At 43.5% G+C, this 17,638-nt stretch overlaps 1 protein-coding gene across 2 annotated transcripts in view; it reads left to right on the forward strand.

Annotated features, from left to right (window-relative positions):
* The window catches only part of Mcm2 (DNA replication licensing factor Mcm2), a gene marked incomplete at its 3' end in the record, with an annotated part of 141,245 nt that overhangs the window by 42,177 nt on the left and 81,430 nt on the right, over positions 1-17,638 (forward strand). For both annotated transcript variants that reach the window (XM_070084357.1, XM_070084358.1), the window contains 1 exon segment: positions 12,460-12,548. In XM_070084357.1, the coding sequence (XP_069940458.1) occupies positions 12,460-12,548 (89 nt within the window).

A 17,638-nucleotide genomic window follows, 5' to 3' on the forward strand; every position in this document is an offset into this window, starting at 1 on the left:
GTAGTACCCCCCTGGGTGGTTGATAGTGAGGCGCAGGTTAGGGTGTGTAAAAGAGAGGGAGACTACTTCCCAGTAAAAGTAGGTCTTAGACAGGGATGTTTATGTCACCGTGGTTGTTTAATATATTTATAGATGGGGCTGTAAAAGAAGTAAATGCTAGGGTGTTCGGGAGAGGGGTGGGATTAAATTATGGGGAATCAAATTCAAAATGGGAATTGACACAGTTGCTTTTTGCTGATGATACTGTGCTCATGGGAGATTCTAAAGAAAAATTGCAAAGGTTAGTGGATGAGTTTGGGAGTGTGTGTAAAGGTAGAAAGTTGAAAGTGAACATAGAAAAGAGTAAGGGGATGAGGGTATCAAATGATTTAGATAAAGAGAAATTGGATATCAAATTGGGGAGGAGTAGTATGGAGGAAGTGAATATTTTCAGATATTTGGGAGTTGACGTGTCGGCGGATGGATTTATGAAGGATGAGGTTAATCATAGAATTGATGAGGGAAAAAATGCGAGTGGTGCGTTGAGGTATATGTGGAGACAAAAAACGTTATCTATGGAGGCACAGAAGGGAATGTATGAAAGTATAGTAGTACCAACACTTATATGGGTGTGAAGCTTGGGTTGTAAATGCAGCAGCGAGGAGGCAGTTGGAGGCAGTGGAGATGTCCTGTCTAAGGGCAATGTGTAGTGTTCATATTAAGCGGAAAATTCGGAGTGTGGAAATTAGGAGAAGGTGTGGAGTTAATAAAAGTATAAGTCAGATGGCTGAAGAGGGGTTGTTGAGGTGGTTTGGTCATTTAGAGAGAATGGATCAAGGTAGAATGACATGGAGAGTGTAAATATCTGTTAGGGAAAGAAGGTGTGGTAGGGGTCATCCTCGAAAAAGTTGGAGGGAAGGGGTAAGGGAGGTTTTGTGGGCGAGGGGCTTGGACTCCCAACAGGCATGCGTGAGCGTGTTCGATAGGAGTGAATGGAGACGAATGGTATTTGGGACCTGACGAGCTGTTGGAGCGTGAGCAGGGTAATATTTAGTGTATGGATTCAGGGAAACAGGTTATTTTTATATAGCCAGACTGAGTCCTGGAAATGGGAAGTACAGTGCCTGCACTCTAAAGGAGGGGATCGGGATATTGGTAGTTTAAAGGGATATGTTGTGTATCTTTATATGTATGCTTCTAAACTGCTGTATTCTGGGCACCTCTGCAAAAACAGTGATTATGTGTGAGTGAGGTGAAAGTGTTGAATGATGAAAGTATTTTCTTTTTGGGATTTTCTTTCTTTTTGGGTAACCCTGCCTTGATGGGAGATGACTAACTTGTTAAAAAAAAAAAACCTTTAGATGCCATCATCAACAAGGGAGAAGTAATGAATAATTCATGCCGAGAATTGTAAACAAAAGCGATATGTATCAAGGGGAGTGACATAATGTTTTCCCTCTGCCCGGCTACCACACCTCCATAGTATATAAACATAAAATGTTATGCTGTGTAACGTGTTTCTTATACAGTTTTGAAGAAAATATCATAGATGGATTAATGAAAATGTTTATATTGACATAAAATTAGACATTTAATGTGCCCAAGAGTGATTATTATTACATAATAGAGAGATATGCTCATGTTTAATGTAAACAAACTGGGTGGCGCACGCCGTATTTGAAAGACTGCTTGCCATATAGGAAGTTTGTCATAATTTGAGATCGCCGTACTAGCGGAACCCCGAAAAGTGGGGCCCTACTGTATTCTTTTTATTCTCTTGAGTACAAGAAACTTCCCTTTTGCCTATTTCATCTACCCAGTAAAGTAATCAGAAAGTGGTATTTTGGCTAATTTCACACAAAATTAAAAAATTGCAAATTTAATAATAAGGAACAGAATAAAAAATGTAGACATTCCTGGCACTTAACCCTTTGACTGTTTCGGTCGTTGTTGCGGCCCCCTGCCAAACTAGCGGTTAAATAGTTAACCTGCCGGCCGGCAGTACCACTGGGTACGTCATCAAACCCAGTGTGGGGACTGCTGAGCCGGCCTTAGAGCAGTATGTACCTGAGCGCCTCGCTGTACGCACCTAAGCAGTAGGTACCTGAACACCTAAGGGTACAGTCTACTGGCTTTAGAAGCAGTAAGTGCCTGAGTGCCTCACGGTGCACATCTAAGCAGTAGGTACCTGACCACCTAATCGTACACGTCTACTGGCTTTAGAAACAGTATGTACCTGAGCGCCTCGCTGTACGCACCTAAGCAGTAGGTACCTGAACACCTAAGGGTACAGTCTACTGGCTTTAGCAACAGTATGTACCTGAGTGCCTCGCTGTACGCACCTAAGCAGTAGGTACCTGAACACCTAAGGGTACAGTCTACTGGCTTTAGAAGCAGTAAGTTCCTGAGTGCCTCATGGTGCACATCTAAGCAGTAGGTACCTGACCACCTAATCGTACACGTCTACTGGCTTTAGAAACATTATGTACCTGAGCGCCTCGCTGTACGCACCTAAGCAGTAGGTACCTGACCACCTAATCGTACACGTCTACTGGCTTTAGAATCAGTATGTACCTGAGCGCCTCACGGTATGCACCGCAGTAGTATGTACCTGAACACCTCAGGAAACGCACCTAAGCAGTAGGTACCTGAACACCTAAGGGTACACGTCTACTGGCTTCAGCAACATTAAGTACCTGAACTCCTCAGGGTACACATTTACGCAGTAGGTACCTGAACACCTAATCGTACCTATCTACTGGCGTTAGAAGAACCGCTCACCGCAGCTCACTGAGTCTGTTGGCCTCAGTTACTTGACGGCCGCATTCAGTGAGCTTGCAGCATGGTGTTTGGCTAGCGGTGTGTCAACCGGCTTTGGAGAGGATTTACTGGACTACCGGTGATGTCTGTGGACTCACCGTCTACGCTGATCAACTGTGGGCCGGAGTCATCGGATGCTGTTTGGTGGGACATTACATGAAGAAAAGGTTGGAGTGTTACACTGAACTGGGCCAGGACCGTAGTGTGACACTTAGGGACGTATGATGGAGTGAAACACTGAGATATGCACAGGACCGTAGTGGAACACTGAGATGAAAAGGGTGTCGTGTGACACTGAAGATGGCCTGGTTGTAGTGTACACTGAATAGTGTCATGTGACTGGCCTCGACCGGATAAGTGTCGTGAGAAGCAGTTGATTGTAATTTATTATTATACAAATGTTATTTATAATTTATTATTTTAGCATATAGATATATATATATAGTGACACAGTAGTGTCAAGAAAGTTGTACCCTGTGTAGGGTTACGAATTATTTATTTTAGTAAATTGCTAATTATAATTTATTATAGTAACATGTACATATTATCATATATCATAGTTCAAATACCTCTAGACCAAAGGAAAGTTGATTTTTATATTATATTAAAGATTAATTTATTTTTGTGTGTATTTATGTATCCCGAACTCTTTATTACAAAAGGAGTAAATCTTGCCATCTTCAAAAATTACTTTTTTTGTAATAGTCGTATATATACGTCTTGCGCGCTACTGTTTCTGATGTATTTATATGCGTAAATTCTAGCGGCTTCAAATCAAGCGGGAGAAAGCTGGTAGGCCTACATGTGAGAGAATGGGTCTGTGTGGTCAGTGTGCACCACAAAAAAAATCCTGCAGCATGCAGTGCATAATGAGAAAAAACTGACCATTTTTTTTGGATTAAAATGACGACTTTGAGGTGTATTTTCGTATAGTATTTATCGTTGTATTCTCGTTTTCATGGTCTCGCATGATAAAATGGAAAATATATTACAGAAATGGAGATGATTTTGATTAATTTCGTGATGAAAACGACCTTGAAATTGAGCTCAAAGTAGCAGAAATGTTTGATTTTTACCAGTTCAGGAGTAAGCAAATCACACCACACGTCCAATACACGTTAACTGGGGAGTCTAATATTCTTTCACTAATGCACTGATGTTATTTATACCATTTTTACAATAATGCAGTAGTCTGCATAACAGTAAATTTTGTACTTTTTGTATGAATAAAAAATCAAAATAGAAAGCAATAGCAATATAAGTGGCCCTAGAGATGTGACTAATGAACAGAGGATATGTTATTTTAGTGCCAAGAATGTCTACCTTGTTTATTCTGGACAATATTTTGAAATTGGCATCTTTTTTAATTTGCATGAAATTGGCCAAATTGCCAATTTCTGACCACTTTATTGGGTAGTTCAAATCGGTAAATGGGCGGTTTCTTGTACTCAACTGATAGAAAAAATGGAGCTCTAAAGAAATAATTATGAGTTTGGTCAAGTGAAACAATGGAATTGGCTAAAAACAAGGCTCAAATTCGGCGAAATTGCCGATGCGTATGTCGCCGAGACCGCTAACTCATGGGAACGTAAATCCGTGAGTTTTCGACCAAATTTCATACTTTTGGTGTCATTACCATCGGGAAAAGATTCTCTATCATTTCATAAGAAAAAATAATTTTTTTTTTCCAAAAATTTTGTGACATAAAATGAGTTTCAGAAAGGGGCTTGCAACAGTCAAAGGGTTAAAAAACATTTCCTCTGTTCATTAGTTACATGCCCAGGTCTCTCCTATATTACACTTGCTTTTCATTTTGAATTTTTATTTACAAAAAAAAAAAAAAAAAAAAAAAAAAAAAAAAGAGGAGGAAAATTTATGGGTATGCAGACTAAATTGCATAAGTAATGTCGGTGCATATGTGGACACGTATTAGATTGATCAGCTAGACGAGTAATGGACAAGTGTCGTAGTTTGTGTACTTTGGAATAATGAGCTACTTTCAATTCTGAAACCATCCAGAAATCATCTTTTTTTCTGTAATATATCTTCCATTTTATCAGATGAGACAAAGAAACAAAGAATACAACCCTAAAAACCATATGAAAATACACCACAAAGTTGCTATTTTAAGCCAAAAGCTGTTTTTTTTTTTTTTTCACATGTACTGCTTGCTTCATGATTTTTTTTTTCATGTGGTGCACACTTACCTCATAGACCCATTCTCTCATATATATAGACCCACATTTACTGCTCACAGCTCATCTGAATGAGCTGTACTCATGGTGTAGTACTGTGGGACTGACCAGTGCTTCAAGGCCATAATACAATGGCACCCACCCTGAAAGGGTTAAGTGAGCAATAGAGCTAGGTTTAAAAATTCCACTTACAGTACATACATTACTTACCTTAAAATATTCTAGTACTTAGTTTATAGTGAGTGGTGAATATATTTATCGAAGGAAGCCCCAATGAAAACTGCTGTAAAGCGAGGTCCTCCTGTACCAAGCTGTTTTTACAGTTCTTAGGTTCCCGACTCCATGCAATGAAGGTAAATCACTGGTGGGTGGAAAAGAGCAGTTTTTCTCAATATTAAATACATATAAAATGCCTGATAATGTTTTCACTGTCATATTAAGTGCTTGATACAGCTAGGCCTAAAAATGTAAATACAAAAGCAAAATAAATACAGCCTCCCCTCACTTAATGGTGGAGTTCTGTTCCTAAGACCACATTGGTAAACGAATTCGTCACTAAGTGAGGAGCATGCTATAATCGTAGTGGGTTTATGTCAACCATCTTTGATATTATTTTAATGTTACTTTTTCACAATTTATAATATTTCTGGTATATTTTTAAATGTTTATACAGTAGTGTACTGTATATATTGTAATAAACAGACCAGAGGAAATCAGCTCTAATATGCATTATTTAGGTATACTGATCAGAGAGCAAGTCATAAGTTTGAGTCGTCGGTAAACAAGTACGTCAGTAAATGAGGAGAGACTGTACACAGTACGTAAAATACTTGCCTTTAGAATGCAGTGCTGGTTGCCTTTCTCTTATGCAACTGTTGTGTGAAAATGGTGGAAAAGTAGTAAAAGCGCTGAATGTGATGAATAATGACTTAATTGAAAGCCAAGAAAAACGTGGAACACTGAAAAGAGGGTGTGGAGTAAGCGGGGCCTTTTGTATCATTTTATTGTCATTTATCATGCTTGTAAAAGTTTTGCTCATGGGAAGGTGTGCTCTCCCTGGCAAGTCACTCTTATAAAGCTCCTCTGTTATTTTTTTTTATTAACACTTTAACTGTTTCCCACCAAGGCAGGGTGACCCACCAAGGCAGGGTGACCCACCAAGGCAGGGTGGACCACCAAGGCAGGGTGACCCACCAAGGCAGGGTGACCCACCAAGGCAGGGTGACCCACCAAGGCAGGGTGACCCACCAAGGCAGGGTGACCCACCAAGGCAGGGTGACCCACCAAGGCAGGGTGACCCACCAAGGCAGGGTGGACCACCAAGGCAGGGTGACCCACCAAGGCAGGGTGACCCACCAAGGCAGGGTGACCCACCAAGGCAGGGTGGACCACCAAGGCAGGGTGACCCACCAAGGCAGGGTGACCCATAAAAGCACTTTCATTATCCATCACTTTATCACTGTCTTGCCAGAGGTATGCCTACACTACAGGTAAAAAACTGCAACATCAGCACCCCTCCTTCAGAGTGCAGGCAGTATACTTCCTGCCTCCAGGACTCAAGTCCGGCTTGCTGGTTTCCCTGAATCCCTTCATACATGTTATTCTGCTCACACTCCAAAAGCACGTCAAGTCCTAAAAACCATTCATCTCCACTCGCTCCTGTCTAACACATTTACGCATGCCTGCTGGAAGTCAGAGCTCCTCTCACACAAAACCTTTACCCCCCTCCCTCCAACCTTTCCTAGACCGACCCCTAGCCCGCCTTCCTTCCACTACAGATTTATGTGCTCTCCAAGTCATTCTATATCGTTCCATCCTCTCTAAATATCTGAACCACCTCAACAACCCTTTCTCAGCCCTCTGGATAATACTTTTAGTAACCCTGCACCTACTCCTAATTTCCGAACTATGGATTCTCTGCATTCATACCACACATTGCCCTCAGACACAACATCGCTGCCTCTAGCCTTCTCCTTGTTGCTACATTCGCCACTCATGCTTCACACCCATATAAGAGTACCAGTATAACTATACTCTCATACATTCCCCTCTTTGCTTCCATGGATAATGTTCTTTGTCTACACAAAATCCTCAGTGCACCACTCGACTTTTTCTCCCCTCATCAATTTTGTGATTCACCTTGTCTTTCATAGACCCATCTGCAAACAAGTCCACTCCCAAATATCTGAATACAGTCACTTCCTCCATACTCCCTCCCTCCAATCTGATATCCAATCTTTCATTACTTAAATTTTTTGTTATCCTCATCACCTAACACTTTCCTGTGTCCACTTTTAATTTCCTCCTTTTACATACCTTTCTAAACTTGGTCACCAACCTCTACAACTTCTCTTCGGAATCTCCCACAAGCACTGTCATCAGCAAAAGGCAACTATGGCAACTCCCACTTTGCATTTTGTGTTAGATTCTCCATCTTTTAATCCCACATCTCTTGCCAACACCTGAGCATTCACTTCTCTTACAACCCTATCTATAAATATATTGAACAACCATGGTGACACCACACATCCCTGTCTAAGGCCTATTTTTACTGGGAAATATTCTCCCTCTCTCCTACATACTCTAACCTGAGCCTCACTGTCCTTGTAAAAACTCTTCACTGCTTTCAGTAACCTGCCTCCTATTCCATACATTAGCAACATTGCCACAGTGCCCTCGAATCTACCCTATCATAAGCCTTTTCCAAATCCATAATTGCAACCAAAACCTCTTTACCCTTATGTAAATACTGTTCACCTATGTTTTATTGTAAACACTTGGTTTACACACCGTCTACCCTTCCTAAATCCTCCTTGCTCATCTGCGATCCTGCTGCCCGTCTTACTCTTAATTCTTCTATGTAGAGCAGTTTTTTGTTAATGCACTTGAAAAGCACATCAGAAATGAAAAGCCCTTGAAAAGGCCTTTATGGAAAATGATATTTATTTTAGGATATACTCAGTTGCATTTGCAAAAAAAAAAAAAAAAAAAATGCTGTGTATACTGTAGGTATTCTAAATATGCACACACTTAAACAGGTCACACACAAAAAAAAAAACTGCTCTCCATAACCTCTTTGTTTTAAATATATAGTACCAGCCATCTCTCACCGAGGCAAGGTGACTTAAAGAGAAGAAACAAAAGTTTTTCTTTTTAAATTTAGTAATATACACAGGATTTTAGTCACCTTTTATGGCACACTTGACTATGGAGAAGTTTTCAGTATATAATATTGAAATATACAAGAGTTCCTCGCCTTAACTAGTATTTCTTAATATTACCCTTCCTCTTGATGATGTCTTCAAGTCTTCTTCTCAAGCCTCCTAGGTACTGATGAGTCATGCTTATGAAGGATAGAAAAGTCAGCCCTCTCCCACACTTGCTTAATGGCAATTAAGATTTTGAGATCAAAGAACACATCCATGCCACGAAACTTAAACTTACTAAGTTTCAAAACGGTCTCTTTCGGATTTAAGTGCAGTTAGTTTCCTGACCAGCATTAAAGTATTAAAAAAATAGCATTAATTTAGCCAGTTTATTTTGTTTTGGTCACTAGTGCAAGAGGTACAGTTTGTCATAACCAAAGTTGTCTTTGCACTTTTTGAATGTGTTGGGTAAATAGTGTGGTAAAGGTGTACTTAAGGGCATGTATGTGACACTGTAAGAATAGATTTCATAAGATAGCTGAGTGTAGTTTTATCCTTTATTTCTTGTTGAATTTAAATGATCAGAAGCTTCACAGACAAATGGCATCAGTAAGAAAGGAATGAATGTTGTGTCCACCCATTACTGCTGCAAAGTCAAGCCACCTTGAGGAGGTTATTTTTACACACCTGCAAGTGGGTAAAGAAAAAATAATTTTATTATTATCAAGCTTTGTGCAAGTGCACCTGCAGTGGCTAACGCGACGGGCTGGAGTTTTGAGACTCTATGACCGCGGGTTCAATCCCGGCCGAGGGTATGGTTTGTTTGCATCTTGTAATAGTTGAAGTATGACACAGGCCACTGGCACCATCAGTGTGACAAAGGCCACTGGCACCATCAGTGTGACACAGGCCACTGGCACCATCAGAGTGACACAGGCCACTGGCACCATCAGTGTGACACAGGCCACTGGCACCATCAGTGTGACACAGGCCACTGGCACCACCAGTGTGACACAGGCCACTGGCACCACCAGTGTGACACAGGCCACTGGCACCACCAGTGTGACACAGGCCACTGGCACCACCAGTGTGACACAGGCCACTGGCACCACCAGTGTGACACAGGCCACTGGCACCACCAGTGTGACACAGGCCACTGGCACCACCAGTGTGACACAGGCCACTGGCACCACCAGTGTGACACAGGCCACTGGCACCACCAGTGTGACACAGGCCACTGGCACCACCAGTGTGACACAGGCCACTGGCACCACCAGTGTGACACAGGCCACTGGCACCACCAGTGTGACACAGGCCACTGGCACCACCAGTGTGACACAGGCCACTGGCACCACCAGTGTGACACAGGCCACTGGCACCACCAGTGTGACACAGGCCACTGGCACCACCAGTGTGACACAGGCCACTGGCACCACCAGTGTGACACAGGCCACTGGCACCACCAGTGTGACACAGGCCACTGGCACCACCAGTGTGACACAGGCCACTGGCACCACCAGTGTGACACAGGCCACTGGCACCACCAGTGTGACACAGGCCACTGGCACCACCAGTGTGACACAGGCCACTGGCACCACCAGTGTGACACAGGCCACTGGCACCACCAGTGTGACACAGGCCACTGGCACCACCAGTGTGACACAGGCCACTGGCACCACCAGTGTGACACAGGCCACTGGCACCACCAGTGTGACACAGGCCACTGGCACCACCAGTGTGACACAGGCCACTGGCACCACCAGTGTGACACAGGCCACTGGCACCACCAGTGTGACACAGGCCACTGGCACCACCAGTGTGACACAGGCCACTGGCACCACCAGTGTGACACAGGCCACTGGCACCACCAGTGTGACACAGGCCACTGGCACCACCAGTGTGACACAGGCCACTGGCACCACCAGTGTGACACAGGCCACTGGCCCCATCGGCGTGACACAGGCCACTGGCCCCATCGGCGTGACACAGGCCACTGGCCCCATCGGCGTGACACAGGCCACTGGCCCCATCGGCGTGACACAGGCCACTGGCCCCATCGGCGTGACACAGGCCACTGGCCCCATCGGCGTGACACAGGCCACTGGCCCCATCGGCGTGACACGCAGGACACTGGCCCCATCGGCGTGACACGCAGGCCACTGGCCCCATCGGCGTGACACGCAGGCCACTGGCCCCATCGGCGTGACACGCAGGCCACTGGCCCCATCGGCGTGACACGCAGGCCACTGGCCCCATCGGCGTGACACGCAGGCCACTGGCCCCATCGGCGTGACACGCAGGCCACTGGCCCCATCGGCGTGACACGCAGGCCACTGGCACCATCGGCGTGGCGTGGCACACCGGCGTGACACAGGCCACTGGCACCACCGGCGTGACACAGGCCACTGGCACCACCGGCGTGACACAGGCCACTGGCACCACCGGCGTGACACAGGCCACTGGCACCACCGGCGTGACACACAGGCCACTGGCACCACCGGCGTGACACACAGGCCACTGGCACCACCGGCGTGACACGCAGGCCACTGGCACCACCGGCGTGACACGCAGGCCACTGGCCCCATCGGCGTGACACGCAGGCCACTGGCCCCATCGGCGTGACACGCAGGCCACTGGCCCCATCGGCGTGACACGCAGGCCACTGGCCCCATCGGCGTGACACGCAGGCCACTGGCCCCATCGGCGTGACACGCAGGCCACTGGCACCACCGGCGTGACACGCAGGCCACTGGCACCACCGGCGTGACACAGGCCACTGGCACCACCGGCGTGACACAGGCCACTGGCACCACCGGCGTGACACAGGCCACTGGCACCACCGGCGTGACACAGGCCACTGGCACCACCGGCGTGACACACAGGCCACTGGCACCACCGGCGTGACACACAGGCCACTGGCACCACCGGCGTGACACACAGGCCACTGGCACCACCGGCGTGACACAGGCCACTGGCACCACCGGCGTGACACACAGGCCACTGGCACCACCGGCATGACACAGGCCACTGGCACCTAGTAGTTCTGGCACCATCACCAATTTGTTACTAATGCCAATGTAGATACTTTTTCTTTATATTTTAGTATAGGTACACATACCTTTATCTGAAACCCTTGGGGCCAGTAGTGTTTCGAATTTCAAATTTTTTGAATTTCAGAATGAAAGTGGGGTCTAGGGCTGCACCCCATAATCAAACATTAACACTGCAGCAAAAATGTATGAATACTCACACTAAGTGGGATAAATAGACTACAAATACTACTATGGTTTATTTATAGAGTAATATATTGTTAAATGAAATAATGGGATAATTATAGACCAGGAACATGATTCTCAGGTGATGAAGCAGCAATAAGACTGATGGCATTTTTAAAGACAACTGATCACACATTTTCACCATATCGTCTATGGGGACTTCTCACCTGTGTTCACAATGTCATCATCATCACTACTGCTTATTTGTATTAAACACCATTTCTTTAAATCATAAACAGTGGTAGTTCCAACACCATATTCTTTAGTAAGATGCTGTACTGACACACCACGATCAAGCTTCTGCAGTAACTACTTTCTGCGTTATTGATAACGTCAGATGCTTCCTTTTCTTTTTTTCACGGTTACCCATTGGGGTATCTGCAGCTTTTTTTGACCTTTTCACAGTGAAATTAAACAGTCACAAAATATAGAGCAAAAACAAAATATCAGTGAACAGCAGACATATGTGTGAACACTACAAACGCTGAGACACAACTAACGCCTGCCACTCTGTCAGTGGCTGATGCTCCACACTCCACGAAAAAACTTCGGTTTTCGGAACTTTTCGAATTTCAGAATTTCAGATGAAGTTAATGTGGACCTGTATTACTATTTTGATAACTATTCTCTGTATTTAAGTGAATGCTTATTACTCAGTATAAATTAAACATCCCAGGGAGGTTAAAAAACTTAATTCCTCTGAAATGCCAGTGTTAATACTTGCTACTAATTATAAACTTTCTCTTGAGGCTTATAAATCTAGAAAACAGAAGATAAAATTTCTGAATGTTTAGTACTCTGATTAAGACATCATAAGAAATCAGCTAGGAAAGTCTGAAAAATTTCCATTTATATTAAAGATGAAACTGAAACATTAACATTCTCATAATGTTCATTACATACACTGTTGCTTCAAAAATCATTTTGAAAAAATGAAAAAAAAAAATTGTAACAACTGAGAATTGAAAATCTAATTATAATTAAGAAGTTGAAGAGCAGTCTCTCTCTCCATTATTAAATTGACGACTAGGTGAAATATTACAGATGAGAGCGATGATGAGGATGATCGGCCGGCCAGGAAGCGTCGCATGGCAGAGAGAGCCGTTGATGGTGATGCTGTTGATGATGAAGAGGTGAGATTTATATATTTTGTTGTTGTTGAAGAGGCGAGATTTATAAATGTTGAAGAGGCGAGATTTTTTTTTTTCTCTTTTTAACACAATCGGCCGATTCCCGCCAAGGCAGGGTGGCCCAAAAAAGAAAAACTTTCATCATTCACTCCATCACTGACTTGCCAGAGTGGTACTTTACACTACAGTTATAAAACTGCAACATTAACACCCCTCCTTCAGAGTGTAGACACTGTACTTCCCATCTCCAGGACTCAAATCCGGCCTGCTTGTTTCCCTGAATCCCTTCATAAATGATACTTTGCTCACACTCCAACAGCACATCAAGTACAGTGGACCCTCGACCAACGATGGCATCGATTAACGATAAATCTGACTAGCGATACATTTTAACGTAAAATTTTTGCCTCGACTAGCGCTAAAAAACTCGACCAACACTATTTGTTCCGTCAGACGCGTCCACTTCTGGCCAGTGTTTACAAGCCAGCCAGCCACCGTGGTCGCTTCCAAGCATGCAATCGGAACATTTCATGTTATCACAGCCTTTTTAGTGATTGCACCTGCAAAATAAGTCACCATGGACCCCAAGAAATCTTCTAGTGCCAACCCTACAGCAAAAAGGGTGAGAATTACTATGGATATGAAGAAAGAGATCATTGCTAAGTATGAAAGTGGAGTGCGTGTCTCCGAGCTGGCCAGGTTGTACACAAAACCCCAATCAACCATCGCTACTATTGTGGCCAAGAAAACGGCAATCGAGGAAGCTGTTCTTGCCAAAGGTGCAACTATGTTTTCGAAACTGAGATCGCAAGTACTCGAAGATGTTGAGAGACTGTTATTGGTGTGGATAAACAAAAAACAGATAGCAGGAGATAGCATCTCTCAAGCGATCATTTGTGAAAAGGCTAGGAAGTTGCATGACGATTTAATGAAAAAAATGCCAGCAACTAGTGGTGTGAGTGAATTTAAGGCCAGCAAAGGTTGGTTTGAGAGATTTAAAGGGAAGGGAAGTAACCCCGGAAAAGGACTTGCCACCTCAAGTCCTAATGCAAGGGGATTCCCCTTCTAAACACTAAGACCATCAACACTCTCCCCTCCTCCCATCCCAACAATCATCACCAGATCTCCAATAAAGGTAAGTGTCATGTAACTGTGCATGCCTTATTCAGTTTGTGTGTGTTAAAATTAATATTTCATGTGGTAAAAACAATTTTTTTTTTCATACTTTGGGGTGTCCTACACGGATTAATTTGATTTCCATTATTTCTTATGGGGAAAATTAACTTGACTAACGATAAATTTGACTAACGATGAGCTCTCAGGAACGGATTAATAGTGTTAGTCGAGGGTCCACTGTATTAAAAACCATTTGTCTCCATTCATTTCTATCAAATGCACTCAGGCACGCTTGCTGGAAGTCCAAGCCCCTCGCACACAAAACCTCCTTTATCCCCTCTCTCCAACCCTTTCTAGGCCGACCTCTACCCTGCCATCCCTCCACTACAGATTTATACACACTCGAAGTCATTTATGTATGCTGTTCAAATTCAAATATTTATTTCTTTGCATAGTATACAATGTGTAGTTGATATGTAAAATATTCAGCACAGAGAATGCCAGTAACATGCCTGAGCATTTTGGACTGACTGATCCTGACGCTTACACACTGCTTAAGACTAGACATAGAATATGGAGTGGTGAATTTTGTTTGTACATTAATACAAAAAGAAAGGTAGCAAAAGTTTTATAATTAGTAAAATTTATAGTAGAAGGGATGCAAATAAAAAAAAATAAAATTACAATTACTACAATTTACAATAGTACAATTTTAAGTGTGTATTAATACTTAAATTAATTTGGTGTTCTTAAGTTAACCCTTTCAGGGTCCGTCCCGTAGATCTACGGCTGGTCGGTGAGTGTCCAAACCGTAGATCTACGCCAAAATTCTAGCGCCGTCAAATTTAGCGCGAAAGCGCTCATAGGCCTACATATGAGAGAATGGGTCTGCGCGGTGGGTGTGCGCCGTAAACAAAAAATCTAGGCGCCTGCATAGCATTGTGGGAACGCCGGCTCAGTCACCCTTGTTCACCATGTCTCGTCGCAAGTCAGCTCTGACTCCCCGGAAAATTGGGACTCTCCTCTTCCTGTCTGATAGTTCTGACACTGATGGAAGTGGAAATGAAGACGAATTCTACGGCTTTGATGAGTTAGTGACCGAAAATAATGACCAGGATATCGATAATAGTGCAGAAAACCCCGACGATCCTCGACCTTCTACCTCTGGTGTGGGCACTCGTGACTCACGGTCGGTTGTTCCTAAACGTAAGAGAAAACTAATATTTTCCCGTGGCCTGGCCTCTGACTTCAGTAATGACGATGATTCTGACGTGGATTGTGATTTTATTGCGCTCGACGATCATTCGAGTAGTGATAGTGAGGAAACATATTCACCAGTGAAGCGTCGGTATGTGCGCCGCCGCATGCGCTCGGGTAGTGTACCCTATGCTATGCCCAGGGGACGGAGTACATCCCGTAGTACATCCCGGAGTACATCCCGTGGCCCTACACCCGTTTTAGGTAGTGATAGTGAGGATGATGTGGCTACACTTGGCATGGATGGGCCACAGACATCAGTGGATGGTGTTAGTGGGGCTGGTGGTGGTAGTGGCACCGCCATGCGTGACTCGCTGTGCCACGCGGGAACCCACGCTGCTGACTCGTCAGTTCAAGGACAAAGAGGAGCGTCACCCACCAGCCCGCCACAACCACCCGTACAACCAGCCTATGATGTCCAGTATCCACCAGCAAACCGTATCTGGGATTGGCAGCAAAATCCCAATTTTGTTCCCAGCCCTCACCACTTTGATGACTCGCAAAGTGGAATTCTACCTACCTGTCCCCTTGGAACCACGGCCAATGAACTGGAATTCTTTGAATTATTCTTTGACCAGCCATTGATGGAAACTATTGTCAGGGAAAGTAATAAGTATTTTCAGTACACCATGGCAAATACGATCTTATCACCACAGTCAAGACTACACAGGTGGAAAGAGACGACTGTTGCAGAAATGTATTTGCTTTTTGCAACAATAATGCTTATGCCTCACGTCTATAAGCATAATATAAAAGCATACTGGTCCACAGATCGGCTAATTTGTACCCCATCCTTCAGTGAAATAATACCAGTGAACAGGTTTATCTTACTCTTACGTATGTTGCACTTCTCTGACAAAACCAGGCCTGACAGAAGTGACAGGTTATACAAGATTAGAAATGTTTTCATGTATCTCAAACAAAAGTTCAGGATATACTTTTATCCATTCAAGAATCTTGTAATTGACGAGTCTTTGATTTTGTTCAAAGGTAGACTGTCATTCAAGCAGTATATACCGAGCAAGAGGAACCGCTTTGGTATAAAATTGTTTGTACTCTGTGATTGTGACAGTGGCCTGGTGTTGGATATTGTTGTATACACGGGTAGTAAAACATTGAAAGATACCAAGATGTTATTGGGTATATCAGGTGACGTAGTGAGAAACATGATGGCACCTTATCTTGGTAAGGGCCATACATTATATACCGATAACTGGTACACAATCTCCATGGGGAAGTGGAACAGAATTCTTCCTCCGTAAGCCATGCGTGTTGTAAGAGGCGACTAAAATGCCGGGAGCAAGGGGCTAGTAACCTCTTCTCCTGTATATATTACTAAATGTAAAAGGAGAAACTTTCGTTTTTCCTTTTGGGCCACCCCGCCTCGGTGGGATACGGCTGGTGTGTTGAAAGAAAGAAAGAACTGGTACACAAGCCCATTACTCAGTGATTTCATGCGAGTGAACAAGACAGGTGTGTGTGGCACAGTGCGTTCTAATCGTAAACATATGCCCAGGCTCAACGCAGGTGTTCGTGGTGATGACGTGCAGGTGTTTACTGCCAATGACATCATGGCATTACGGTGGCATGACAAACGAGATGTCACATTGTTGACAACCATTCACCGTAATGAAATGCAAGACAGTGGCAAAGTTGATCGAGTGACTAATGAACGTATTCGAAAACCAGTGACAGTGATTGATTATACACAAAACATGCGCTTGGTTGACAAGTGTGACATGCAGATTGGTTTTGTTGACTGTGTTCGTAAGAGTTACAAGTGGTACATGAAACTTTTCTTCCATCTCATGGACATTTCAATGCTGAATGCATATAATATGTACCAAATAAAGACTGGTAACAGACCACCGTATGGTGAATTTTGTTTGTCTGTTGTCAGACAACTCATAATGAAGTACCAGGTAACAACACCTGCAATACAACATGGTCCTCGAATTCATCACAATATACCCAAGCGTTTGAGAAGAGAAGGTGATCATTTCATAATACAGCTTCCTTCAACTCAAAAGAAATTTGCTCAGAAGAGATGCATTGTCTGTGCACAAACAAAACGACGGCAACAAAGACGCAAAGACACTCGGTTTATGTGTGAGGAATGTAAGGTGCCTCTGTGCATGGTGCCTTGTTTCAAGGAGTTCCACAAGCTCCAGCAGTTCTAAAACCATATCCAGTGATTGTAAATATGTAAATATATGATAGAACATTAGTATTATACAATATTTGTGCATGTTTATTGTAATAAACAACAGTGGTAAACAATAATATGATAATAACTTTAGTGCGGTTATTGTGTTCAATACAGTGAGTTTATATATATAAATTATATACAGTATTGGTCTCTCAGGCCCCAAATGTTAGTAGGAATAGAAAAAAATTGGAAAAGAAAAGAAAAAACAACTAAAACAACAAAATAATATAATACGCGTATGTGGAATTCGTCGATGTTGCCGCCACCACATCATTTTCTACAAACTTCTTGGCACTGTATCTCGGTAAGTACTGATCAGATTCTAATTTTTTTTGTTTTATTACCTTCACAAAAATATGCTCTTTAATTCTGTAAGAAAAAATAATTTGTTTTTTTTTCAAAATTTCTTGGACACTGGTGCGTGACTTCAGATTTTGGCCTTGGACCCTGAAAGGGTTAATTGGGATTTCTTGAATAGTTGCAAACTGGTTCTGTGATTTGAGGCATAGAA

The sequence above is a fragment of the Cherax quadricarinatus genome, chromosome 12 (genome assembly GCF_038502225.1).
Source record: "Cherax quadricarinatus isolate ZL_2023a chromosome 12, ASM3850222v1, whole genome shotgun sequence".
NCBI lineage: Eukaryota > Metazoa > Arthropoda > Malacostraca > Decapoda > Parastacidae > Cherax > Cherax quadricarinatus.